The 27,748-nt window shown below is 43.6% G+C and overlaps 1 protein-coding gene and 1 long non-coding RNA gene across 2 annotated transcripts in view; both read right to left on the bottom strand.

The window, feature by feature from the left end:
• Positions 1 to 4,515, bottom strand: part of LOC137450988 (uncharacterized) — a 35,101-nt gene extending 30,586 nt beyond the window's left edge. The window contains exon 1 of the long non-coding RNA XR_010989693.1: positions 4,406 to 4,515. This is a non-coding gene — a long non-coding RNA (uncharacterized lncRNA). The remainder of the gene's footprint in view (positions 1 to 4,405) is intronic.
• A 4,396-nt stretch (positions 4,516 to 8,911) lies between these two features.
• LOC137450986 (sodium- and chloride-dependent GABA transporter 3) overlaps positions 8,912 to 27,748 on the bottom strand; it is a 111,772-nt gene continuing 92,935 nt past the window's right edge. Inside the window, exons 9-15 of the mRNA XM_068158050.1 lie at positions 25,305 to 25,429; positions 22,890 to 23,002; positions 21,327 to 21,464; positions 17,365 to 17,467; positions 16,437 to 16,537; positions 14,961 to 15,131; positions 8,912 to 12,053 (exon numbers count right to left, since the gene is read on the bottom strand). Coding sequence (XP_068014151.1) covers positions 11,901 to 12,053; positions 14,961 to 15,131; positions 16,437 to 16,537; positions 17,365 to 17,467; positions 21,327 to 21,464; positions 22,890 to 23,002; positions 25,305 to 25,429 — 904 coding nt within the window. The 3' untranslated portion in view covers positions 8,912 to 11,900. The remainder of the gene's footprint in view (positions 12,054 to 14,960; positions 15,132 to 16,436; positions 16,538 to 17,364; positions 17,468 to 21,326; positions 21,465 to 22,889; positions 23,003 to 25,304; positions 25,430 to 27,748) is intronic.

Here is a 27,748-nt window from a genome sequence, read left to right as displayed (position 1 = left end):
GGGCTGTGCTCAAGGCCTCTCCCCAGCCTCATTGCCCTTCTCTGGACACGTTCAAGCATCTCAATGTTTTTCTTATACTGAGGAGCCCACAACTGGACATAGTACTCAAGACGTGGCCTAACCAGTGCTGTGTACAGGGACAGAATTACTTCCCTGCTCCTGCTGACCACACTATTCTTGATACAGGCCAAGATGCCATTGGCTGCCTTGGCCCCCTGGGCACACTGCTGGCTCATGTTTAGGCAGCTGTCAACCAGTACCCCTAGGTCTCATTCTGTTTGGCAGCTCTCCAGTCACTCTGACCCCAGGCTGTAGCTCTGCCTGGGGTTGTTGTGGCCAAAGTACACCACCTGGATTTGTTGAATGCCATCATGTTGGACTCTGCCCATTTGTCCAGTCAATCGAGGTCCCTCTGCACTCAATTCCTAGGCACTCCATGTGCCTAGGACTGGGGACAGAGGGGACATTTGTGCTCTGCAGGCTGTGTGTTTTGAGATGTTCTTCAGAAATACCTGACAGGTTGCAGAATGACAGGAGCAAGAATGATGCAGAGAATAAAAAGAATTCCAACTTGAATTTGCCTTTGAAGGTTACAGTAACCAAACCTAAGAATCAGATCTACACTGCTGCTCTACGTGAAAGAGTGACCTTGGAATGCAACTGAGTGAAGTGGCTGCTTCAGGGTTCTTTTATGTGGTTTGGGGTTGTGTTTTGTTTGTTTGTTAGTTTGGGGTTTTGGTTGGGGTTTTTGTCATGTTTCTTGTGTGTGTGTGTGTTTGGTTGTGGGTTCCCCCCCCCCCCCGATTGGGGGCTGTGTGCATTGTTGTTTTGGAAGGGTTTGTTGGGTTCTGCTTATTTGTTTGGGGGGACATTTTTTGGGTTGATTGGTCTGGAGGGATTTTTGTTTGATTTGTTGTTAGTTTTCTTCTTTTCTTAAGCCTCACCAGGGGAGGTTTAAGGTTGGACATCCAAAAAAAAATAATCTTCTTCCCTGAAAGGGTTCTCAAACACTGGAACAGGCTCCCCAGGGATGTGGTTGAATCCACAAAGAGGCAGAGATGCTGAGGGGCGTGGTTTAGCACCAGACTTAGGTAAGTGTTGGACTCAATCTTAATGCTCTCTTCCAACCAAAACAATTCTGTGATTCTCTAATTCTATGAAACCTAATTCATGGGAGAACCATTGATCCATAAGAGTTTCTTGCAAGTCTTCCCAACTGTCTGAAGCAACTCTTAGTACATCTAGGCATATAACAACTTAAAAACCCAGATTAAGTTCCCTTCCATTTTAGATGACACAGCCTAAAATTCACTTGTTTCAACTACTAAGAATAAAGCTGTAGTTCTGCAACATCAGTAGCCTGCTGTAGACATCAATGTCCAGGAGTACCCACAGATACACACAACCCTGGACTCAGAAATTCTTTGGAGTAGAACTACCTACATGTAGGATGCAATTAAACCCATTAAGTTTAGATTTAATTCAAATAGAAGAAGTTTTGAGGACTACAAATCATGCTGGTGTCCCTACACATAGCTGCTTTGACTGTTTGACAGCAGGTTTGGGGGAAATGGAAATAAATCTCTGCTGACACCTACATGTTAGAAAGAAGCTCTGTGGAAAAGGATTTGGGGGTGCTGATGGACAAGAAGCTGGACATGAGCAGACAGTGTGTCCTTGCAACACAGCAGGCCAATGGCATCCTGGGCTGCATCAAAAGATGTGTTGCCAGCAGATGCACTTTGCTTTACTCTCATGAGACCTCACCTGGAGTACTGTGGTACAGGTCTGGAGCCCTCAATATAAGAAGGACATGGAGTTGATGGAGAAAGTCCAGAAGAGGGCCATGAAAATGATCAAGAGGTTGGAACACCCCTGCTATGAGGACAGGCTGAGGGAGCTAGGGTTGTTCAGCCTAGAGAAGGCTCCAGGGAGACCTGAGAGCAGCCTGCCAGTACCTGAAGGGGGCCTTCAGGAAGGATGGGGAGAGACAAGGGCCTGTAGTGGCAGGATGAGGTGCAATGGCTTCAAACTAGGGATTGGATATCAGGAAGAAGTTCTTTACTATGAGGGTGTTGGAACACTGGAACAGGTTGTCCAGGGAGGTGGTTGAGGCTCCTCCATAGAAATATTCAAGGTGAAGCTCGATGAGGCCCTGGGTTAGTTGAAGATGTCCCTGCTGACTGTGGGGAGGTTGGACTGGATGACCTTTTGAGATCCCTTCCAGCTTGGACCATTCTATGATTCTATTAGGTATGCCATCCCTGGTAGCATTCTTTGGAAAGATCCCTTCAGTGAAGGCCAATGAGTCAGTTTGCCCTCAGTGTGGCTGAAGAGCCTACATCCACAGCTTAGAGCAATATGTGTCATGCTGCTAACAGGTGCAAATACCTCTTTGTTGTGGCCTGGGGAAGTTAAAGTTAATTATGAGAATGACTCATCAGAACTCAGCTGGGGGTTGGGTGTGTATGATCCAGACCACCTCTCAGACATGGGTAAAAGCATCAGCACTTGAAAGCTATCACAATGGGTTTGCTTCCTTCTCTATTTCTGAAACAATCAATGCCTTCCACTGCCTATCTCCTGGAAAGTCAATGCCTTGCTTGATATTTACCTCCACAAAGTAAAATACGAGGCTCTTGTTTTATCTTTGCTCTTTCACATGTAAGCTACGAGTTATTCTGCTCCAAAGAAAATGGCATGTAAGAGTTTTGGGTTTTTTCTTTATAAGAACACTGCAGTAACTTCTCAAGATTTGGCTGTGGCAGTAATTCCTCTCACAGAGGAAAAAAATTAATGTTACTGTGCACATCTGCCATCCCCCTCCCACTTGACACACTGCATTATCTTTTTTTCCCTTCATGCCAAGTATCATTTCTCATTGTTTTAAACTCCTATTGCAGTCTCATTGAACACTAAGAGCACAATGGAAGCTTCAGCACAAAACTTTGGGGATATTCCATTTAAAAAAATAATAATAACAAATGTTTTTCTAGCTTCTCTGTAAAGAGCATAAATGGGTGGAGGTCTAAGGAAACCTCCTGACTCCACATAGCCTAGCTTAGCTGCTGAGCGAGCTCTGGTGAGAAGTGGAGTTTATGTTTCCACGTGCTGTCAGGCAAGGATACAGAAATTCTGCTGAAAGGAATCAGAACTACATGAAGAAAGAAGCAACTGCAGGAAGGACCTGCAAATCGAATTACCTGAAATGGTGCCTGTCAAGCACATGTCTACAGCTTTTCCAGTTCTTTACAGGCTTTAACTTGGCTTGCCTCCTGCAAACAGCAGGTATACGGAGCGAGGTTGTGTGCAACCCCACAGTTCCACCGGGTGTCGACTGCTTTTAACCAAAAGGTGTCCCCACTGCGCCACAGAAATACAGTTTGAAAGAGCATCAAACAGCCAAGGAGCCTGCTGTTATCCAGTACCTCAGCCTTCCACCTGCACTGACTAAGAAAGCCTTTCCCAGGAGGCTGCTCCACCTCATCACACAACACAGGGGAGAGCCTGCAAACAGCATGAGCTGTTTTCTCTGACTGCAATTCTGAAATGGAAGTTTCAGATGCAGGAGATTTCATTTATCATTTCCATCTTAATTGGAAGCCAGCAGCATTCCATGGTGCAAAGACCACTGGATTCACTGAGTGTAGGTATTCCTTCAATAGTTCTATTAGTCCATGAAGTTATCACAGTAGCTTTTATTCAGCAGCCAGTCCAGAGAGGCAATGCCAAATTTTCTGCCCTTGGTACTCTATCTTACCTGCATCTTACTCCATCCTACCTGCAAATTATTGCCCAAAACCAAGCTAACACCACAGCTTCCAATTCAGATTTACTACAGTATTTGGTATTTTCTTACATACCCCCCAAGCTCTACAATAATGCAGGTAAACTAAATTCCTTCAGCTAAAGAGATGAAAGCTTGTGTTTACCCTCCCCAATACACCAACGAGGCAGACAGCTACGCTCATAAAGGCTAGTCATGGGCAACAGGATTATGCCAGACTGGGTGTTACAACTCCAACAAGAACATGAAAGGTTTTGAGAACGCTTGCTGAAAACTTCCTAATTCCAAAGGCTTTTAAGCTATCCCATCCAAAGAAGCTAAGAAATGAAGGATTTTGGTTTTTAAATAAGCAACAACATTGGGAATGGGTGGGATAAATAATACAGGATCTTGTGGAGTGTTTGGCGAGAGTAATTGAGGAATGACCTGCACCTTCCCTCAGTCCAAACCTTGCAACTGTTTTGTCAATTCAAATCACAACACACAAAGACCTCCAACACAACCCAGAAATCCACAATAAACCCTACAGAGTAATTCTTGAAGGCATAATAGTAGAGAACAAGAGACAAAACTCTGCCATCCACCCCAACACCTCTTAATCCCTATTGTGAACCCTACCTGTTGTGTGCTTGAGGAAGATAGAAGAGACGACAGCTGCTACATCCACGACATCAGTTCTAACAACCAGGAACTTTGTAGTAGCAAACAAGCATCCACAGCAGCATCTCCATAACACTTCTTTCTAGCTGGTTGCCAAACACAGCTCTCCATCCACACACCACCACCCCACCCACCCCTTTTATATCACTTTCCTTTCCTTCCCCACGCATGGCTACCATGTGCTGTCCATTACTTCCAATTAACCCAATCAGCTAATAGCCTCCCACACCACCCCTTCCCCCTCTTCTGCAGAAGCAGAGGCTGTGTTCTGGTTTGCATGGAAGAGAAAGCACAGATGTACAGAAGGGAAAGGAGAAAAGTGGCTCTTAGAGCAAATAAGCAGTAAAAGTTAAAAGCTGATTGAGATGTCACTTGCAATGCATCACGTTTTCAGCTCTGCAGACAATGCAGAGATTAGTTGTCCTTTGCCTTAATAGCCTCTACTCTTGATTTCTGCTTGCTGACTGTGTACTGTGTTAGCTGGCTTGTGATGTTTGCCTGCATTTCAACACAAACAGTAATTTCACTGGAAAAGAAGAAACACCAAAATGCCCAAACCAAGTAACCTGCTAAACCCCAAAGCAGCTCCTAGGCACATTTCTGCTGTAGTTTAACTATTTCTTAGTTTGGGAGCAAGCTTGGATTAGGGTTGAATTAGAAAGAACCACAGGTTTTGGCAAGCCTACTTAAACAGAGCTCCAGGCAAGGGTCAAAGGTCTGCAGCAGCTCTTGATCTGCTGCTCTTGCAGCTGGGCTCAGTCCTGCTGACAAGCCCAGTTGTGCTGCTTCACAGACAGAAGGATGGGAATACAAAACCAGCCCTGACATCTCCTGTCACATGTGAATAACCACATAATACCTTTTCCAAATGGATAAGGCTGATGAAGGGACAAATGGCACAATGTCCTGACTGTGTCCCTCTACCATGCTTCATATGGCCTCGATCTGCTCTGCCTCTCACTGGTGCGTCTGGGTGCCAGGGCTTTGTGACACCAGCCCCGATGAGAGCACAGCTGAATTCCACATCACTGGCTGCAACCAAACTTAGAACAGGCCCTGGAGGCATCTGCCTGAGCACCCAAAAGCGGTAGTTTGCTTTTTTGAGCACGGCATGCCTTAACTGCAGACAGTTTCCCTTTGGGAAAAAGAGAGGAATGATTCATCTGCAGAGAGTATGATAAATGAGTGTTTCCATTTCAATAAAAAGAGATCAGCCAGAGCTTGTGGTGTTCCACAGAAGGTGTTTTACAACAGCGTTTGACAAAAGCTGTTGCACCTCTCAGGTAGTGTCAGGACTGGAGAGCAGATTTGGCTGTTGTGTTGACAGCAAGCTGATAGAAATAGAAAGCATACCCCAATATTTTGTCCCTAGACATTTGCACCAAGGAACTCTTGTTTTTATGCTTCTCCTCTTGTTTAACTGGAACACCACAGCAGCAAAACCCTGCATTTTAAAGGCAGTAGACCTCATCATGATGTAGAAGGACCCTTTTCATCAGCTGACAGTAGCATCTGCTGAGAAACAGGGGCCTGACTGAGGCTTCTGGCATGTGTTATAATGGCACTAGGGACAATTGCTGACAAGACACTTGTCTAGAACATGTAAAGGCTTTTACTCCTTCCACTTCTGTCAATACTTGAGTTTCTGACTTGCAATATAGCTCAAGGCTACCCTCTTTTTAGAGTGAGAAAGCCCAGGTGATGATCAAATCTACTGAGGGCAGGTGCAGAAAATTAGCTTGAAAGCCCTCAAAGACCCTTCTGCAATTAATGTGAGCACAGCCAGCCAACAGGGAGGTGGGGGAGACTAGGATTCAGGGTGACTTCAGGTAGTGTAGGATGTGGCTCAGGTTGATAGGGTTGCTGCTCTCAAAGAGGAAAGGTTAAAAAAGAGGAAAGAGCTGATCCTTTTAAAATTAAAATGTGTAAGAAAATAGGTGTGTAACTCTGCCCTCCAATTCTCACTTCATATCAGCACCCAGATCTTGGTCCCATTTGCTGTCTTGCATTGTAATGGATAATTTAACTTTTAAGACAGGCTTTGGCCAGAAGAGCTGGGAAGCTGGAGAACTGGAAACTAGCTTGCACAGTTAATGCTCACCCCTCAGTGTCCATACAGATCCCAGGAGTCTGAGGAGTTGTGCATTTTGCCTTCTCAAGCTTTTCAACCTTCTCCAAAACTGTTTTTAAGAGAATCTCAGCCAATTTTCTCCTTTTAATGTCTGCAAATGTTCACATCTCCTTCCAGCCAAAGATGCAAATGTACAATCCACTAGGACTTTTCTAATCTTGTCAGAAGCAGGTGTTTTTAGAACTCTTCACTGGACTTGCTGCACTGTGGCTGACCAAGTTCAGCTATTCCCCTGAATAGGGCTACATCAATACCTGAGGCCAAATTCTCTGATCTGTTCAGATTTACTCACTATTCAGTTGCAAGATGGGGCCAAGAACATTGTAATGCTGCCTGGCTGGATCCCAGGTCTGCCATGGGTTGCTCCTGCAGGTGCAAGGACACCAAACATAGGAAAAGGGTGCAAGTTCTTCCTGTGCTGTCTTTGCTGCTGGGTGTGGTAGTTGGTACAGTCAGAGAGGGCTTGGAAGGCTTTGTCAAAACCTACAGCACATTTTCCTTATAATAGCCATGGTTCATTAATCAAGATGAGAAACAGCCTTTATAGAGAGCTTCATTTCCTTGGTGACAGGCAGCTATATAACAAAGTGCTTCAGGGTAGGATATCAGAATTTGTCATCAGTGTGTCATGTCCCAGAGCAAGCTTTTTATCCTGTACATGCACTGTTGACATAAGGAGGAGACACAGAATCACAGAATGGTTTGGGTCACAGATCTCCATGATCATGTAGTTCCAAACCCCTGCCATGGGCAGGACAACTTGCTCAAGGCCCCATCCAACCTGGCCTTGAACACTTCCAGGCTTGGAGCCTCCACAGTTTCTCTAGGCAACTCGTCCCAGTGCCTCACCACCCTCACAGTGAAGAATTTCTTCCTTATGTCTTCCCTCTTTCCATTTAAAATGGCCCCAAACTGCAGCAGGAGGGGTTTAGGTTGGTTATGAGGAAAAATGTCTTTCCTGCAAGAGTGGTCAGGCATTGGAACAGGCTGCCCAGGGAGGTGGTGGAGTCACCATTCCTGGAGGTGTTCAAGAAATGTGTGGACATGGCACTTGGGGACATGGTTTGATGGTCATGGTGGTATTAGGTTGATGCTTGAGTCAATGATCTTAGAGGTCTTTTCCAACCAAAACAATTCTATGATTCTATTCTATGATCAAAGCCATTACCCCTTGTCCTGTCACTACAAGCCCACATGAAAACCTTTCCCCAACACCCTTCAAGTAGTGGACAGATGCTCTAAGGTTTCCCTGGAGCCTTCTGTTCTCCAGGCTGAACAACCCCACTTCTCAAAATCTGTCTTTATAGCAGAGATGCCTCAGCCCCCTGATAATTTTTGTGGCCTTCTCTGGACCCACTCCAACAGGTCCATGTCCTCCATATGCTGGGGCCCCCAGAGCTGAACATAGTACTGCAGGGCTATAGAAAAGTATAAAACCCTGAAATCATTCTAGAAAACATCATCAAAGGGAGAGAGCCTTGGCACATGGCTGGGGCCATGGTTAGGTTATTTGAATCCAATATAACATAAGTGGCAGTGGGAAGATATGATTCATCCAGCACCTGTGCCTCCTTTCAGCACAAGGATTTGAATGGCCAGGTCATAAGCTGCACTTACTGAGGACTAACCACAGGCCTTTGCTGGGTGAAGTTCCAGCCAGTTCCTGAGGTGACTCTCTCTATGGCTCTCCTAACTGCCAGTGGCACAAAGCAAGACACAGCCAGGAGTGGGGATGGATGAGGATAACGGGAGAAAAGCGCTGTCAGGTCTGCACTTTTCCATGGCAACATGGATTTAGTGACACTAAGTTGTGAGATCAGGAAACTTCAGTTTGTTTCAACCCTAGATTTACCAGATAAACTCAGACAAATTGCTTAATCTTCCCTTGTTGCTAACTTCCCCCTTTAACATCAAGGGACATACGTCTGCCCTAACGGGGTGGTTGCGATTATTTAACCTGTAAGATGAGGCTCATGTGAAACACACTGACATAAACTAAAATACACAGGATGGGTTTTGCCCATTTCCTTTAATTTTTGAAACCAAGAAAGTAGACAAAATCTTGTGCCCTTCAAAACCAAACAGCATCTTCCTTTGTGCAAAATGTGACATAACCCTTAGTGGTCGTTCGTTTTTATTGCATCGTTTTTAATAATACTGCAGATACTTCAGAAAAGGGCAACATGGTTTCTACCGCATAAAAAAAGTCATCACCATATAGTACATTTTGTGGGTTGCCCCCCCCCACCCCCTTTATATTGTTTAACAAAAAAAAAAAAACAACAACCCACCCCCAAACCCCAAAACAAAGAAACCACAATTAGGAAATTCACCCTCCCCCCAGCCCTCCCCACAAAAGAAAAATATTTCTTCTTTTAAAAATCAGTAAAGTGTTAAAGAAGTCAGAGATTAACTGCACACATTTACAAGCACAGCACATTAGTAATACTGTATAATCCTTTAGACCATGCCAAACCATATGTATGTGTATAAAGCTACAGGTGAAATGGTTCGTAGCAGCAGAAGAGGAAGCATGTTCCATACCAAGCAGATAGCTCCTAGGGAGATATTTGGATGAGTACAACAGTTGAAAGAACACTGACAAGCTCAAACGCACAAGCCAAGGTTTTCTGCTATGGTAGCAACTGTTATGAGCCAAGGGACTAGCTTGACTTGTCTGGGATTTTCCTCTTGTGTCTAATGGTTGGCCAGGTGTGGCCTGCTCTTGGCACACTACTGTAAACATTCCTGAGGAGTTCTGATTGCTGAACATAACTTCACGGATATGAAGCTATCAGTGCACCTACATTTACACATCCTTCACTGGTATGAAAAAGGTGTTGCTCTTTATTCTGGAAGGGAATATAATCCATTTTAGAGCCCATAATGTGGCCTCAGCTCTGCAGCTCTAGTGGGTGGAGAGAAAGACCAGAAAGGGTCACTTGATTACAAATGTTTATGACTTATTAGGAGATCCCAAAACATTAATTTCTGGCTTTTGGAGCGAGCATTTTTTCAAGGGCAATGCATAGCTCTCAGTTGCTTTGTTGCATGTACCTTGGCTTGTGTTTTCACTTCCAGAAGCATTTCTTTGCCAGAGGTCTCATTGTCCAACAGGACCATCATTTTCATTGGTAACCTCCAGTTCTGGATGCCAAGCTGGAGACTCCCTCTGAGAGACACCAGCATTCAAAAGATGATGACTCTGAAGGCTCCTTCAAAGTGGCCTTTCCTAAACACCTAACAATGGAGACACGCAAGAGCAAGCAGGACTTGAAAATGGCTGAAACAGAATTGTAGAAGAGAAGCTCCCTCTTAGACTTCCACCTTACCACATACAAAACCCCCCAAACAACTAGGATAAAGTAACATTAAATAGAACCATGAGTTTTAATGATATGACTTGAGAAAAAGTGATTCCATGAAAACACTTTTTGAAGAGGTAACCACAAAATCTCCAAAACCTGCTGGCTATGTGTACAGAGCTCTGTGATACTAAGATGCACTTAGTGACCTGTGGTGAAGTGTTTTCCTCTGCAGAAGGCCAGCAGCCACTTCTGTTTCTAATAACTCCAGGTGCTGGTGTCTGGGCTTCGGTGATTTCAAACTGCAGAGCAGACAGCAGGTTTTATGACATTTCTTCTGTCTTAGGCTGTCTCTTGTCTCTCCCCATCAAACACTGTGCAGCGTTGTACAGTTTCTTATCCAACCATTAAATACACAACCGGGACAAGAGGAGAACAAAGTAAAATGTTTGTCCAGAATAAATATTAGCATTTGGTATATTGGCAGGAAAAAAAACAAACCAACAAACCACCCAAGAGAGCCTAGAAATTTTGTCACTGGGACTAGCATTTGCAGACCTCATGCTAACAACCTTCCAGCAGCTGGGATTCACATGCAGAGCCTGCTTTACATTAGGGGGAGCCAATTAGAATGCAAATGTCTGTGTCACACACCCAGTACTGCTCTCCTTGCAGAACAAGAAGTCTCAACATCCCTGTCTTAATTCCTCTATCTACACCATATACAAATGACCTCCTTGAACTCTTAGCCCTTAAGGACCAATTACTCTAGCCTTCCTGTTCTAGCTTCAGTGCAACCTCCATTCCATTCAGTGTAGAAGAATCAGTGCCTGATCTGAGGGTACCTAGAAAGTTCCTTGAAGATAACCAATGAAATGCTAGATGTTGTTATTACAGAATCCTTGTTTCTTTTGAATGGAATGAATAGATGTATAGACAGACTGGCAAACAGAAAGAGACAGTGAGGCCATGGTATGCAGAGCTCTAAACCTGCTCATTTTCAGCTCAGAACATCTCCATGTATATAAAGTATCCTTGATCTCCTGTTGTACAAGCATAGACAGACACATTTCTCTTCAGGGGAAGGGAAGTGTCCACCAAAAATGAGGTACTGGCCACTCAGAAGTAAATAAAAGGAGGAAGCTTTAGAGGTCTCCTGAAGCAGTACACATCACCTTAGAGTCCATTAACTTAGAAGAGCAGCAAAATTCACAGCTCTTAGGAAACAGTCTCTATCCAATCTCCAGAAAAGCAGCGGCTCACAAGTGTGCCACTTCTACCACTGATTAGACCTGTTGAAGCAAATAGAGTGTGGAGAGGAGGTGGTTGGAACAGCTGAGGCGGTGCTTCCTTTTGGCTCCACAAAATTTGCCCTGGAAGAAGAGCTTTGTTAGCTCTCCAGCTTGCTATGGCCTAGGGAAAGGCTGGCTCACTCAGCCCCAGTGCAAAAGCCACTGCCCTGTGCTGGAAAGGATCTCTCTGTTTCAGCAGGATGGATACAGGCCCACATTTAGACAGCAATATGCAAGAGCAGTTACTCCCCAACCCCTCACAACTTCCTCCAATATGAACAGAAGGACATTCTGGTCCCCTTTATATACATACATGAACAGCTGAGATGGTCTGACATGCTCACAGGTTAAAACACTTGTATCTATACAACATTACATCAGAGTAGAAAAGTTTTACAGCACATGATACAGGTCCTTCTAACTTCTAAAAAAAAAATACCCCATTTACTGAGATCACCATATTGCAAGGAGTCATCACTAACATACATATAATACTACTTCTCTTTTACAGGGTCATTACTTTTATAGTACTTTGAAAAAACAACCCAAAAAGACTCACTTTTAAACAAGTATACAAGGTTCACTTCAAAATTAACTGGTTAATAAAACTTTGTGCAAAACAAGCCAGCCTCTATAATTAAGTGACTTTATTTCTTCATTTATTTTTTTTATACAAAACAAACAAGAGAAACAAACAAAAACCCAAACCAAAAAGCTAAGTTCTTTCAGAAATGTGTCTCCTTTTCTGTAATGGTCGAGATGGTGCCGTCTCCCTTCAGTTTGGCATCGCAGTCATTTAGTGCAGCAATGTAGGCTCCTCCTCCAAGCTTCCCTCTCATTTTCAGGTCTGAGCTCGGTGTGATCAGCTTCCTGAATCTCTAGAGGATTCAAGAAAATAGAAACCATTATCTGTTTCTTGGTCACAGATGCGTTTTTAAACTGCTTCATTACAAAATCCTTTTCTCTTGCATGCCTGCATCTCATTTCCCTTGTTACAGGTACATCCACAGCAACATATTTGCCCACGTGGCCAGGAGGGCCAATGGCATCCTGGCCTGCATTAAGAACAGTGTGGCCAGCAGGAGCAGGGAGGTCATTCTGCCCCTCTACACTGCACTGGTTAGGCCACACCTCGAGTACTGTGTCCAGTTCTGGGCCCCTCAGTTTAGGAAGGAGGTTGACTTGCTGGAACGAGTCCAGAGAAGGGCAACAAAGTTAGTGAGGGGCTTGGAACACAAGACCTATGAGGAGAGACTGAGGGAGCTGGGGCTGCTTAGCCTGGAGAGGGGGAGGCTCAGGGGTGACCTTATTGCCCTCTACAACTACCTGAAGGGGGGTTGTAAACAGGCAGAGGTTGGTCTCTTCTCCCAGGCAGCCAGCACCAGAACAAGAGGACACAGTCTCAGGCTGTGCCAGGGGAGGTTCAGGCTGGAGGTCAGGAGGAAGTTTTACACAGAGAGAGTGATTGCCCATTGGGATGGGCTGCCTGGGGAGGTGGTGGGGTCGCCGTCACTGGAGGTGTTCAGGAGGAGACTTGACAGGGTGCTTGGTTGCATGGGTTAGTTGATTAGGTGGTGTTGGGTGATAGGTTGGACACGATGATCTTGAAGGTCTCTTCCAACCTGGTTTATTCTATTCTATTCTATTCTATTCTATTCTATATGCTACACTCGAGGTCTCTTCCAACCTTAGTTATACTGTGATACTGTGATACCATTCATTACAAATCACAGCCAACCAAAGGCTAGAGAATGAAGCAGAAGAGAAAATCAAAGTGAATTTTCCTGCTGATTGAGTAACAATCTTTCCAATGAGGAATCACAGAAAATATCTGGTTGGAAGTGACCTCACAGATCATCCAGTCCAACCTTTGACTCAGTACTGAAGGGTCAACACTAAACCGTGGCCCTAAGCACCAGCTCCACACACTGCTTGAACACCCCCAGGGATGACAACACCACCACTGCCCTGTGCAGACCATTCCAATGTTTGAGGACCCTTTCAGTAAAGAAATATTCCCTAATATCCAGCCTGAACCTCCAATGGTACAGATTGTAACCACTTCCTCTGGTCCTGTCACATCATCAGGAATAAGAGGCTGCCCTCTCCTTGCTCCAACCTCCTTTCAGGTAGCTGTAGAGAGTGATGAGGTCTCGCCTCAGCCTCCTCCAGACTGAACAACCCCAGCTCCCTTAGATGTTCCTTGTAGGCCAGGTGCTCCAGTCCCTTTACCAGCCTCACTGCCCTTCTGCAGACATCCTCCAGCACCTCAGTGTCCTTCCTGTACTGAGGTGCCCAGAACTGAACACAAGATTTTACTTCCATCGTAGAGTCAAAGGATATACATTGACAAAAGAATAAGAAACTACAATAAAGAATGGAAGAAAAATATGTGTTCAGCTGAGAACTTTCTCTTTTACAGCAATAACATCATTAGCAGCATTGCTGCTTACAGCATGGGGAGCAGAGATCTTGTAGGAATTTGGCTTCCTGAGAGGCTCTCAACTGTAATTGAAAAACACCTTTCATTGTTCCTGTATGGAACCTGCCTGCATTGCTTCAGACTAAGGCTCCGAGGTGACCTAATTGTGGCCTTCCAGTATCTGAAGGGGGCCTACAAGAAGGCTGGGGAGGGACTTCTCAGGATCTCAGGTAGTGATAGGACTAGGGGGAATGGAATGAAGCTGGAGGTGGGGAGATTCAGGCTGGAGGTGAGGAGGAAGTTCTTCCCCATGAGAATGGTGAAGCCCTGGAATGGGTTGTCCCGGGAGGTGGTTGAAGCCCCATCCCTGGAGGTGTTTAAGCCCAGGCTGGATGAGGCTCTGGCCAGCCTGATCTAGTGTGGGGTGTCCCTGCCCATGGCAGCAGGGTTGGAACTAGATAATCCTTGTGGTCCCTTCAATCCCTGACTGATACTATGATACAAGGCAAGGCAAAACAAGATTCCAGAAACAAAGTGTCTTTGCTGGCACAAACAGGGGAAAGTTGGTACGTTAAGGAAGTATTTCATCTTTGTGCAAAACTTCTTTTTTTTGACATGCTAAGAAAACTATATTATGGCAAATTTACTTATTTGTTTACATATATCTGTACTAAAGATTTTCTAGGTAGTCTCCAGACTGTATTTAGTTGTTTTCACAGGGGCAGTTCAATATGGACTGCCAGCAAAGTAAATTACCCAGGAAAGTTGTGAAGGTGCCAAGCCTGGAAGAGCTCAAAGCTAGGTTGGATGGGGCCTTGAGCAAGCAGGTCTAGTAGGAGGTGTCCCTGACCACAGCAGGGGATGGAAACTAAATGATCTTGAAGGTCCCTTCCAACCCAAACCGTTCTGTGATTCCATTTCTCACTTAGAGAACTCTAATCAGGAAAACAACCCAGAAGACATCTGTGTGTTTGCTACCCAGCTCCTGGAGGAGCTGGCAGCACAAATGTTACCAAAACCATGGGAAAAAAAGGCAGATGACCTGAATGAATGGCTGGTACAAACCCTCTTGAGGAGTTTCGCTGATGTTGCAGGCATTTTAAGCTACAAATTGAGCAGGAATAGACTACTTTACCTCAGGCTAGGGTCAGTGAAGGCAAAAACCCCAAGAAATTCAGAAGAACATAAAGAAAAGCCAGATGCTTCTTTCCACCAGTAACTGAGGCCAAACTCAAGCTGCTGCTGGAGCAGGTACATGGCATTGGCCTTTTGATTACACTGTGCTTAGTCTCATGCAGGTGAGGATTCACACTCACTTCCCATTTATTATTTTCAGTATCATTAATCTGAAAATATACCTTACCTCTATGAAAGTGCCTTCTTCCTTCCACAGCTTTATGCAGATCCACAAAGGGATACAGATCATGGAAGAGAGTGCCATCATCCACCCTATGCCATAGCCCCAGTCAGGGTATATATACACATTGTTGTATTTTAGAGGCTTGTATTTCACCAGGAAAAAGATGAAAATTCCCTAAAATGAGCAGAGAAACATATTAGTGGTATTTGAACATACCACAGCCTGACTGACTGTTTAGGCAAGGCCATTCTGCCTAAAGATAAAAGACAGAGAAGAACATGACCAGCAGGATCTTCTTTCATGTAGAGCTTCAATAAAATACCTCAGGAGCTTCCACATAAATGAACAGCCTTTCAAGTTTAAATCCTATTTACCGCTCGACGGCAACAAAACCTGCACCGCGATGGCAAACAGGACCTGGGCAGGGAAGATGAAGTTCAGCTACCGTGAACCAGCTGTGATCAAGTAACACAAGCTGCATGCTCTCCTCCCTGGCATGATGAAAAAGGAAAGCCAACACTTTCAAAGTTGCCTTAATCCACTGTCTCTATCTTCACTTCTGCAGGCCAACGCTTTCATCCTCACAGAAGCTTGACTATGCCCATCCGAATGTGATGGGTGTCTAATCAAGCAGTTTGGACCACTGAAATGTAGCAAAGCTTTTTGCCTACTTTTCTCCAAAGTGATGAAAAGAGTGTACAAGGGCAAATTGTGTTACATTCATTAGTGCACAAGAGCAAAGTAAATTGATTTCAGAGTTGCTGAAAACAAGCCTAAGTTTGCAAAGAAAATAGCAGAGTGCAAGGGGACCTGGATCTCCAGGTGCCTTTGCATCTATGGGTTTGCAGTTGGTATCATTTATGTACTGGAGAGCTGGAAAGTTTCAGTGTCTAATCCTCAGGCACTTGGGGACCAAACTTATAGGCAACGTGGTCATGTTCCTTTAGTGATGACCCTGTTACATAGCCTCAGCAGATTGCCAGAGTTGGCACCAGTCCTGCTAGCTTCTGGCAAAGCAAATTCCTTCCCATTCTTCATGCATGAGAGATGTGCATTGGACCTCTTCTTCTACAGCTTTTGCTAGAAGGAAAAAAGTCCTGTTCTGTCTTCTTTGCTCACACAAAGAGGAGACTGGGACAGCAAGGAAGTTGTGCTGGAGTCATGTTCAACAGACACAAGGTATGCCAGCGATGCAGTGAAAAATAATGATAACAAAGCAGCCTTCATCATAGTAGCAAAGATTCACTTAGGGCCCTGAGTTAATTTTTTCCCTATTATTATATACATGAAGATTTTCCACAACTCACAGAGATTTGAGCACTTTCTGCAGCTCCTACGCAGTGTTTGCTAATTGGAACATACGCTGCACGTCAACAGGCATTTTCCCAACTGCTGTGAGCTATTAGCAGCAGCAGAATTCTAAAAGCATGCACAGGGAAAGATGTCTGAACCAAGTTCCTCTGGATATTCTGTACTTACTGCGCAAATTCCTGGCGTCAAGACCATCCAGCACCATTTAATCAGTGACAGAGGTTTGTACCCAATCATATCTTCAATGTTATCGTAAAAGCGATTGCTGCCTGCCCCAAAAAAACCAAAGGAGAAGCAGATGTAGAATGTACATGGCAGAGGGAGTATGGGTCAGCATTTACAACAGCACAGGGAAAACCACCAGCTCTGACAGAGCTGCTCTGTTTCTTGCCCTCATCTGCTCCATACTTACAGCTGAGTCTGATGTCTGCATCTGTATCAGACCAGCATGAGGGGAGAGTGAGGGTGGGCGAGCTGCCAGAGACATGGCTGCTGGTCAGTAACAGTCTCAGCAAACATGTATGTGACAAGCTCTCCTGTGAGGCCCCAGGCAGCAGGGAACAGGTCTAGTCTGAATTTGTGTGTTGTTTTATCAAGTCCTTCATGTGCAAAAAGGGCTTGAGGATGGAACCATCCACATCCCCAGCACTGTGGTGGTTTCCCTTGACTTTGCTGACAGAAACAGCAGGGTTAGAAACACTACTGTGTCCCTTCTGTGACATGGACTCCAACTCTCTGAGTTTATCTCTGTGTTACAAATGGAAGGGAATCTGCCCAGCATCAATGCTCTGTGAGAGCAAAAAATCTTAATGCCATCCCTCTGAGGCAGCTAAGGAGTTAATTGGTGAAGGCAGGTGGAGGTCTGTCCTGACAAGGGCCAAAATAATAATAAAAACATTTAAATTAATTTAAAAAAAAATCTATTCCACTATCTATTGCTGTTTAGAGAGGGAAGAAAAAAAGGCTTTTCTGACTTTTGATAGGGCCTGGGAATGCGGAGAGTCACACTCCACAAGGCTACAAGGCTTTCCCATTGGTTTTATGCAAAGACTAAGCTTCCATAAAAGCTGAAACCCAGCAACTTTCAGCAACTCACCGTAGACCCACCCTATGCAGACACATTCAAATATGGCAACAAAAAGAAGGCACATGCCACTGGCTGCATAGGAGTCAAACAACTGGAAGACATACATCCCACCCTGAAAGACAAGAACAGGAGAAGGGAAAAAAATACTGTGTTGGAACCAGGAGAAATATTTCATAGCAACTATGGCTTTAATGCCACAATCAATCTGTTGGTTCCCTTGCAGTCTTCCTACTGATGTTGGTTTGTTCTTGAGTAAAGATTATTCTTTTCTCAGTGACTTCTTACTGGGAAAGAATTTTTTTCTATCACAGCACCTAAGATTTTTCCCTCTGCCAGTCTAATATTGTGCATTGACTTTAAGGTAGTAAATCCTGCAGTGGAGTGAACTGCATTTGATTTCTTTCCAATTCCAACTCCATGGTTTCAACTTCATTTGTCATTGCATCAAGCTGTGGACATCTACAGGTGCTTTGGATCTCCAGATCACTGCACACAAAGGTGCCAGGTTTTCTTTTTGTGTCTGTGCTCTTAGTAAGTAAATAACTAGTTAAAATGTGGGGAAAGAAGGCAAAATCTGTAGCTACTAGAATCGCTCTCCAATGGCACAGGGACTGTAAAATATTTAAACTGACCAATGAAGTCTGACTGTAGCTCACAGCCTTTAAGCTGAAACAAGTGACTATTATTTGAGAAGAAAAAGGGGGGGGAAAAAAGCTCAAACCCTGACTCCATGCAAGATTCTAAAGATATTTTCCAAATGAGTGTAAAATTGATCTCCAGGTGGCTTTAAAACAGCATCCTCTGCATTCCCAGAAACCTTCCACCTTCAGTGGTGTCCCAATACTAATCAGTATGAAAAATGTCAATGCTCTTTCAACTAATTGTCACATCTATCAAAGACAAATCTTTTTCTTCATTCCCCCCCCCCCCCCCCCCCCCCCTACTTGCTTGCAGCAGTCAGAACTCTTCAGGGAACTCCTTGGCTTTCTGGAGCCTTTGGCTTAAGGCAAGATCTGAAGAAACCCACTGAAGTCCAATTAATAACATTATGGACAACCTGACTAATAGCATTCTATCGATAGTACTACATGATTTTCTGTGCATTGTGTGTTTCATCTTTATGTTCAATACTGAGATAATAATATGGAGTAGATTCACAGAAGATCATTTGAACCTCCACTCATCATTGGACTTGGAGGGGAATATTGTAACTAAAGATGAGGAAAAGGCTGAGGTACTAAATAGCTGCTTTGCCTCCATCTCCAACAACAAGGCAGGAGAACTTCAGCATAATTGGCCTCCTGAACCAGTAGATGGGGTTAGGGAGCAGTATAGTGTCCCTGAAATCCATGAGGAAGTAGTTGGGGACTTGCTGAGCCACTTGGATACTTACAAGCCCATGGAACCAGATGGGATCCATCCTAGGGTACTGAGAGAGCTGACAGATGAGCTCACCAATGAGCTCACCAAGCTGCTCTCCACCATTTACCACCAGTCCTGGCTCACTGGAGAGGTCCCAAATGACTGGAAGCTGGCCAATGTGGTGCCCATTCACAAGAAGGGATAGATGGAGGAACCTGGAAACTACAAGCCTGTCAGCCTGACCTCAGTGCCAGGGAAAATTATGGAGCAGATCATCTTGGGGGCAATCACAGCACACCTGAAGGATGGCCAAGGGATCAGGCCTAGCCAACATGGATTTAGGAAGGGCAGGTTCTGCCTCACCAACCTGATCTCCTCCTGTGATTGGGTGACCTGCCTGGTGGATGTGGGGAAGGCTGTGGATATAGTCTACCTGGACTTCAGCAAGGTCTTTGATACCATTCCCCACTCCTATCTCCTGATCAAGCTGTCAGCCCCTGGCTTGGACAGCAGCACTCTGTGCTGGGTTAGGAACTGGCTGAGGGGCCAAGCCCAGAGAGTGGTGGTAATTGGTGCCACATCCAGCTAGCAGCCAGTCACTAGGGGTGTCTCCCATCCTGTTCAATATCTTTACTGATGATCTGGATGAGAGGATTGAGTCCACCATTAGAAAGTTGGCAGACAACACCAAGCTGGGAGCAGATGTTGAACTGTTAGAGGGCAGGAGGGCTCTGCAGAAGGACCTTGCCAAGCTTGATCTGGACTTAAATCTTATAAATGACTGTGAGCCCTCATCATTCGTGCACTCATTAGGCTACAGATTTCTTATGAATTCTCTGTTTTGTAATGAAGACTGAACTCATGCTTTGTTCTTTGGAATAGTAAGGAATTCTAGACCTTCTCTATCTGACTGCCAGCATGAATTAAAAAGGATTTATTTTTAAAATGTCCATTAAACTGACTGAAATCTGCCCTAACTTAACATGAAGAAGGAACACATCACCAGAGAGCCAATTGCACATAGCCAGTGACTATATGTGACTTGTTTCCAGAATAATCAACTACAGATACTAGATGAAATTGCTTCCAAGATCTGTCTGTGTTATTTCACTAAGGATCTCAACTCAGCCACTGTCTCTTAACACCAACAGTCATCATTTCCTCTTTGTCCAGTTACTTGTATCTGTCCATTTCTTTTGAATCTAGTTAAAAATTATGGCGAGATGAAATAATAACTCCTGTGGTGAATCTTTGATTCCTTCACTGAAGTTTATAAAACTTCTGCTCAAATACATTTGCTTCTTTAGGTCATATATCTTCTCAGAGCAAGTTACCTGATCAGTCTGGCACAAACTGCAACTGAAAAGAAAAATCATAAAAGCTTTATTTTGTCCTAGTCTCCACTTTCTACTCTATCTTTAGTTACTCTTTCCTGGAAACTGTACTAAAGCTTAAATAATCTAATTAGTTGACTTACTCTGTTGTAAAAGCTTGCACACTGAGGTTGACAGACAAACATGCTTACAACTGCCCCACACCATTTTTTTGGGAAAAAGTTGCTCATTTTCAGTAACAAAACACCCTGAAAAGAACCCAGTCTAAGGACTGCAGAGCTCCGTTAAGGGAATTTAAGTGACCCTAGATGAGTTCATGGAGCCCTGGGAGGCTGCTTTCCCGGGAAACCCTCTGAAGACTGCTGCACAACAGAGCCACGTTGTGGCCCTTCATGCTCAGTACAGCCAGGCTTGCCCAGACAAACAGTCTTCAGACCTTGGAACTCTATCACTCCTCGGACATGAGCTTTTTTTCTTTGACTTGGTCCTTGCTACAGGTAGGTTTTAAAGGCCCAGCAAATAGAAGAGTATGGGCAGAGGAGAGTGTGGATTCTGCCCCCCTTCTTCCTGTCTGAGAGGGTAGAATGCTGTTAGAGTTCACCCTATAGAGCCAGCACTAAACGCCCACACCAAGTTCTAAAGGATGCCAGAAACCCTTTCTAACCTAGGTATCAAATACTGTAGCGACAGACGTGTCATATCATGATGGGATGGACTGGCAGCCTCAGTAATGTTGGGTTAGAACATCCCAAAGAAAATACCCTGATTTGTTCAGAAAAAAAAAAAAGTTTCTTTTTTTTGACTCTTACTGAAGTAATTTCTCCTCAGAGATTGGCTGCATTGATTGACCCAGCCTTGGAATGTTAAAAAACCAAAGATGCCTCAGTTTCCTAGTTTCACTTTACTTCATCTTCTTTGTTGATCTCTGCATCTAAAGTACCATTGTTTTCTGACAGCTCTGCCCAGAGTAAGCAAGCAGAAGCCATGGTCAGTGTATCTGCTTGGCTGGTGCAAAGCAGAAGGAATTTCCTTGGCTACAAAACTTTGATTAATATATTTCCTGATCTCAGCTTAAAAAAAAAACCTGAGGATATATTCCACATTTAAACGTTGCACAGTAGGTGACAAAAGTCTCTCAAGTACTTTGTAGTTGTATACCTGACTTTGAAGGTTGACAGTGTCAAATGTTCTTGCATTTTATGTCACAATTGTAAACCCATTTAATGTTTTTTTCCCTTTTTTCCCCCTACAGTAGTACAACAAAGCACATCTTACCTCAGTTAGCATTATTAGGCCAATGAAGTATGACACAATGGAAAGGCCAAGAATCAGCAGCTCTCTTCGGTAGCCCCTTCGGAAAATCTTTGGGTACATATCTACAACAGCTGTCACAATGCTTTCAACACACACAAACTAGAAAAGAAAGCAAAGTACAAATGAGGTAGGTGCCTCAGCTGCTGTTAGAATTCAGATTTGCTACTGAATGCTTCAAATATTCTTCTGTGTTCTCATCACAGAGACTGAATGAAGCCTGAGAATGCTCTGTCCACAGAAGCTCAGATTGAGCTTCAGAATTAAAAAGTCCAGCACCAAATTCACATAGCTGCATTCACTAATATTATCTCAGAGTGCATTTGCTCAGCAGCCGATGGAATACATAAGAATTAGATCTTTCAAATGTGGCTTGAATGGGACTTAAATAAGGTACAAATTACTTGTAGGACTGCGGCAGGATTTCACTCTAAGCATCCTGCACTTTTGTCACTCAGAGGAATTCTCTGCAGGGCTCTGCACTTTCAAGCACTGCTAAATGAACTGGAGGGGTTTTAGAGGTATTCTCTCCATTCTACAAAAGAGAGAAGTTCTGCAAAGCTATTAAGTGCCCAAGCCAGGTACATCTAACCAAAGTGTGAAGGAACATTCTCGCTAACTTTAAAAATCAGCAGAAAGAGAGAGACTCAAGCTTCTGACACAGAGCTCTGGGGCAATGTTTCTAACATAGGCACCAAAAATACTCACAGGCTGGTTTGGGTTGGAAGGGACCTTAAAGATCACCTAGCTCCAACCCCCCTACCATGGACAGGGACACTCTCCACTAGACCAGGAGGAGATATCCACAACTGCCCCAAAGCAGAAAATAATAGAGGTTACTTCACTGGAACAGTAAAGAGCAGAATTCAGGAAATGCTCTTTTAAACAAATACTTAAAACAATTGGGGGAGGGGGGGAAGAGGCAAGGAAGGAAGTTCATTTCAGTGATTGGAATTGTCATTGCTAAATAAGCACTGAAGAGCTCTATGTTACAGTACACAGTCATGAACTTTCTGAACAGAATCACCAAGAATCTAACAGCTACTTTACACTTTTCATCAAGCAGCTTCCACAATTTATTTGGTTACATAGAAAGAAAAAACTTCTATGCTGCCACTTGGCTGCAGAATGCACTATACATTTCTTGCTATAGAATCCTGAAGTATAAGTACACCAGAGGAATTTACGTTACCACTATCTGATATTCAGTTTAAAATTCATTGCAAAGTGCTTCCAAACATGAGAAAAGACGTAGTGGTGAACTTTTATCGCCCATATTTAAGTTCAGACTGATTTCAATGTTAATAACGAAAGCTGTAGTCAGGCTGAATAATTGTTCACAGTAAATCATAAAGGAATCTCCAGCATCTTGTAAGTAAGATGTAAAATAAGGAATGCAAACCAATGGTTTTAAGCAAGGAATTAAGGTTCATTCTTTCCTCAGGTTAGATACTGTTTACATCAAGGATGCTGATACACGCATGCTAGAGAATCTGACAAGGTATCTGAAGAGCATTTGTTTCATACCTGACTATCTAATCCAAGGAATATGAGCATCATGAAGAACAGAGTTGCCCATAGAGGAGAAAGAGGCATCATGGTAACAGCTTTAGGGTATGCAATAAATGCAAGTCCTGGGCCTGAAAAAGAAGACAAGAAAGGACACAGTTTGTACATCTGTACTGGGTCTGGCTGAGATGGAGTTCACCTTCTTCATAACAGCCTGCACAGTGGTGAGGCCTGAGTTTGTGCAGAGAGCAGCACTGCTCACACCAGCATTGTGCTCCTGCTGAGCAGTGCTTGCACTGTGTCACTGTCTGAACTGTCTCAATATGAATCCACCAGTTTTCTCCCTTTCCTCCCTTTCCCTTCCCCATCTCATTGAGGTGGCTGAGTGCCTGAGCAGCAGTATGGATGCTCAGCTGCTGGTGAGGCTCAACCCACCACAACTTGTTTGTTCTTTTATTGCAGGGAAGAGGAGTTAAATTCAACACTGAAAATCTTGACAAACTATGTCTCCAGCAGTCTAAGCATTTGGTGACGAGGCTGAACAGTAATGAAGGCTTGCTTGGCACATTAACACTGCCTACAGCCTGTCCAAATATTTGAGAGTGAAGGCTTCTGTTAAAACATCACTGTACTTTATGTTCTCCTTCTTTGTATGGATGCACAGCAACACTTACATACCTGAATAAATATTGTCCTCTGATTGCCTTATATACCTTATGAACAGATTCTAGTACCTGTTGCTCTTTTTTAACCCTGACATTTTGTACAGGAACACAGTCAGTGGCAAGATCTGCAGCTTGGAAGCCATACATGGGGGAAACCAAATGTCTACTGGTTTGTTCAAAACCTTTCCTGCATTTTTGAGTGCTGCTGGTGGTACACAACATCAATCCACTGGCAGCTTGTTTACAGCAATCTTTGAAGTAGGACATTTTTGAAAAAGCATTGGACACTTCAGATCTGCTAAAACACCATCTCACCCAGCTCATATTTTCCTGCTCTAATTTCCTTGTGCCCATTTTTCAGGTGCTGCAAACTCTCATGCTACAGCAGTTTGTATTGGCATTAGCCAGCTTTTAAAGCATGGATGAAAGGCAACATCACAATGCTGATGGAGTACCTCTCTCATCCTGCTGCAATAACTTCAGTGAAGGCCTGTCAGCACACTACTTTTTCATCTAATGCAGTATTTACAAGCTCCTACAATTTCCAGAGTTGCTGTAGTTTTCCAACCTTTTTCTATATAGTCTCTGTAATAGTGCAAGCCAATTGTCCTGGGGGCTTTAGGACAAGAAAAATATTTTCTCTAACAGTGGCTGTAAAGCCCTACTTGTTTTGCAGTTTTCTGGCTCCCCTTGACTAACTTCATGAGAGTTATTTCTCCTCCTCAAAAGTTCATCATTCTGCTGCTTTTCTTTCAGGGCAGCACTGAGAATGGAATGGAATGGAATGGAATGGAATGGACCAGACGAGACCTTCAAGATCATCGCATCCAACCTATGATCCAACACCACCTAATCAACTAAACCATGCAACCAAGCACCCTGTCAAGTCTCCTCCTGAACACCTCCAATGATGATGACTCCACCACCTCCCCAGGCAGCCCATTCCAATGGACAATCACTCTCTCTGTGTAGAATTTCTTCCTAACCTCCAGCCTAAACCTCTTGTTCTCTTAAGTTTTCAATGATGCTTAAACAAGTTACATCTGCAAAGGTGTTGAAGAGTGATTAGCCTAATACCAAGTGGTAACAATGGTTAATTTCTCACAGAGATGGGCATGTGAGACTTTCTGGATTCAAAATGAGAACTTTCATACTTAATCAACCAGAGTGGCTCATGTATGTCCCTTGCTGACATTAGGAATGATATTAGCTGCCTGACTATTAGAAATCTACAGTTTGATTGTATACATCAAGTAAGACTTTGGAGGACTTTCAAAGACTTGTCCTAAACAGTTGGTGGTCCCTCATTAGTTTAATAGTTAAGTCTTCTTTTTTCTTTTTTTTCTCCTCATTTCTTTTTTGACTCCCCAGAAGGAATAAGTACTTGTGTGGATTTTGCTCTGTCTCCATATAAAGAAAACTGAATGCTCCTTTGACGAGGATATAACACTCAAGGGGCATAGAACTCTGCTAAATAATCTTACAGATGCTCAGCTGAGCTAAGCTTGTGTTACAATACTTCTTCAGGTTTCTGAATTTGGAGCTATGCACAGTAGCATCAATATTTTTCACGTATAAATGTGCAACCATGAAAAGAGTTAAGAACTCTTCTTGCAGCAGTTGTTGTAACGAGTCAGGTAACAGTCATTTAAGGGGAATTTTGTAAAACTACCTGCAAAACAATCATCAGCCACAAGACATGGCACAGACTAAGCATTCTTACAGCAACCTCTGGGCCTTTTTTATTAACTCAGACCCTGGAACTTACCTGATTCTGCAACTTCTGCAATGGGCACGCCTTGCTCATAAGCCATGAATCCAAGGACTGAAAAGATAGCAAACCCAGCAACAAAGCTTGTGCCACTGTTCAAGCAGCAGAGCATGACGCAGTCTCTGAAAACAGAAATAAAAAGCACTGCAGTTGATCTCCAGAGCCTGGATTTCTTTCACATACTGAGCCATGGGACCCCAAGCTTCAGGAATGGATATTAAGTTGCTCATTAAGGATCCCAACTGATTGTGTCTGAAAGAAATCAGTCAGGTAGAAGCACTTGAAGATTTCATCATTATACCCTTGCTTGCATTTTAACTGATTGAAGTGCAAGCCTCTTGCTTACTAGTTTCCAATAGAAAGTTTAAAAACATGTAAAAACACTGCAAGAATGGTGTTAAGAGCAATTTTTTCCAACTCATCATCCAACACCACCTAATCAACTAAACCAAGCACCCTATCAAGTCTCCTCCTGAACACCTCCAATGATGGTGACTCCACCACCTCCCCAGGAAGCACATTCCAATGGCCAATCACTCTCTCTGTGTAGAATTTCTTCCTAGCATCCAGTCTGAACCTCCCCTGGTGCAGCTTGAGACTGTGTCCTCTTGTTCTGGTGCTGGTATGAACTCATTCACAGCAGGGGAGGTTTAGGCTGGACATTAGAAGAACCTTCTTCCCTGAAAGGGTTCTCAAACACTGAAGCACGCTGTCCAGGGTGCTGATTGAATTGCCGTCTCTGGAGAGGTGAAAATGAGGCAGAGATGTGGTGCTGAGGGACATGGTTTAGCCCCAGACTTGGTAGAGTTAGAGAATGGCTGAACTTGATGATCTTAAAGGCCTTTTCCAAATGAAATGATTCTGTGATTCTGTAAACTGCAATAAAATGATAGCAATTTGTTTCCTGGGGAAAAAGTCCTATGGTCAGATCTTAGCTAACTCTATTCCACTTACAGTATGTTGATGATATATATCTATATGAAATACAACTCCAGGTCAGTTAAGCAGCTTTCTCTAACAAGCTGTGGTCATGAAGAGCTCCATATACTCTCTAAGAACCTTGTCTGTACCTAAAAAAAAAGTGCCTAACAAGTAGGGAAACATGGACACCAATCACTTAGACCAATGCAATTTACACATCAAACAACAATTGCTAAGTAAGTCAAGGCAAAGAAAGGTTTTGTTTCCCAGATTGGAAAAGTCACAATAGTAAATCACTTTGCAGGGAGGGGGAGGGAAATTCTCCTGAGGAAGGTGTGATCAGTGAAATATTGTTCTCCCTGCTTCAGAGAGCACTTCAGGCTGGACAGATGATGTAGCAATGATTTATCACAACAGTCCGTGTTTCTGGGCTCTTTGCTAGGAGAGATAGCTGTGTACTTCAAATAGTAACCTAGATGCCTGAAAGCAAATTTGGATCCTAAAACACTGAAACACAAGGAAAGCTGGTAGCTCCTTCAAGCCTGTACTTTACTCTGATTTATTCCCATCCTACTACAGCTCTAAAGCAAATTTTTGTGGAAGCTAATTATGAGAAGAAATTAAATCTAACAGGTTCTGGATGCACATCTTTGATAATGATTTCCATCTTTGTCATGGACTTGTAGTGCCTTTTTGAGAATTAGAGACAAGTCATACCTTTGAGGTCCTGCCATGCCCTCCAGCAAAACTTTGGTGGCAATGTCTCTGTCCTGTGGCACGTTTCATTTGGTGTTTTAATCCTGCAACTTTACCTCACCATTTTCAGTTGAAAGTGAGGTGAGCAGTTTCAGCATCTCAGGGCTTCACTAATGAACCCTGCACAACTGTTCAGAGCTCTTCCTTGCTGCTGACTGTGCCTCACCTTAGCATCAGGCACTTTCATTCTAAATGGCAGGAAGAATGTATACATGTCAGTACTGCAAAGGGAGTGATTAGCTGAACTATGGGAGACTTTGGCTCTCTCATCACCTACCTACAATTAATTCTAAGCATTGTTTCAAGAATGTTTTTATGTTTTCATAGTAAAAAATTTTCTATATGAGACTTCATTGATAAATAACTATTTGCCCAGGGATGGAAAAGAATTAAAGCTCCCATTTGTAGGTCAAGACTTAGATGTAGAGAAGTCCACTGATGTTCATACTTCTTTCACGCATCAGCACTGCTAGTGCATTAGCAGAGGAAAATAGGTCCTTTAAAAACTTGCTGAAGATTCTGACAATGGTCATGTGAAGTTGATTCCTGTAGTTGTGCACAGCCAGGCTGATCATACACTTTGGGTGTTCTGAAGTCAAATACCAATCTCTAAGAAAAGAACTAGGACCATGTTGTTTGTGCTTTGCAGAGAAACAAAACAAAGATCACCTTCCTAGAACTTACCAGCACTGAAGTAGCTCTGGAGTGATTCTCACCCCAGTGCACCTCACCTAAGAGAGTTTTAATTTCTCAGCACTGGATTC

The sequence above is a fragment of the Melanerpes formicivorus genome, unplaced genomic scaffold (genome assembly GCF_026170545.1).
Source record: "Melanerpes formicivorus ecotype bairdi unplaced genomic scaffold, bMelFor1.0.p_v2 SCAF_38, whole genome shotgun sequence".
Lineage (NCBI taxonomy): Eukaryota > Metazoa > Chordata > Aves > Piciformes > Picidae > Melanerpes > Melanerpes formicivorus.
This window is presented reverse-complemented; position numbering and strand designations above follow the sequence as displayed.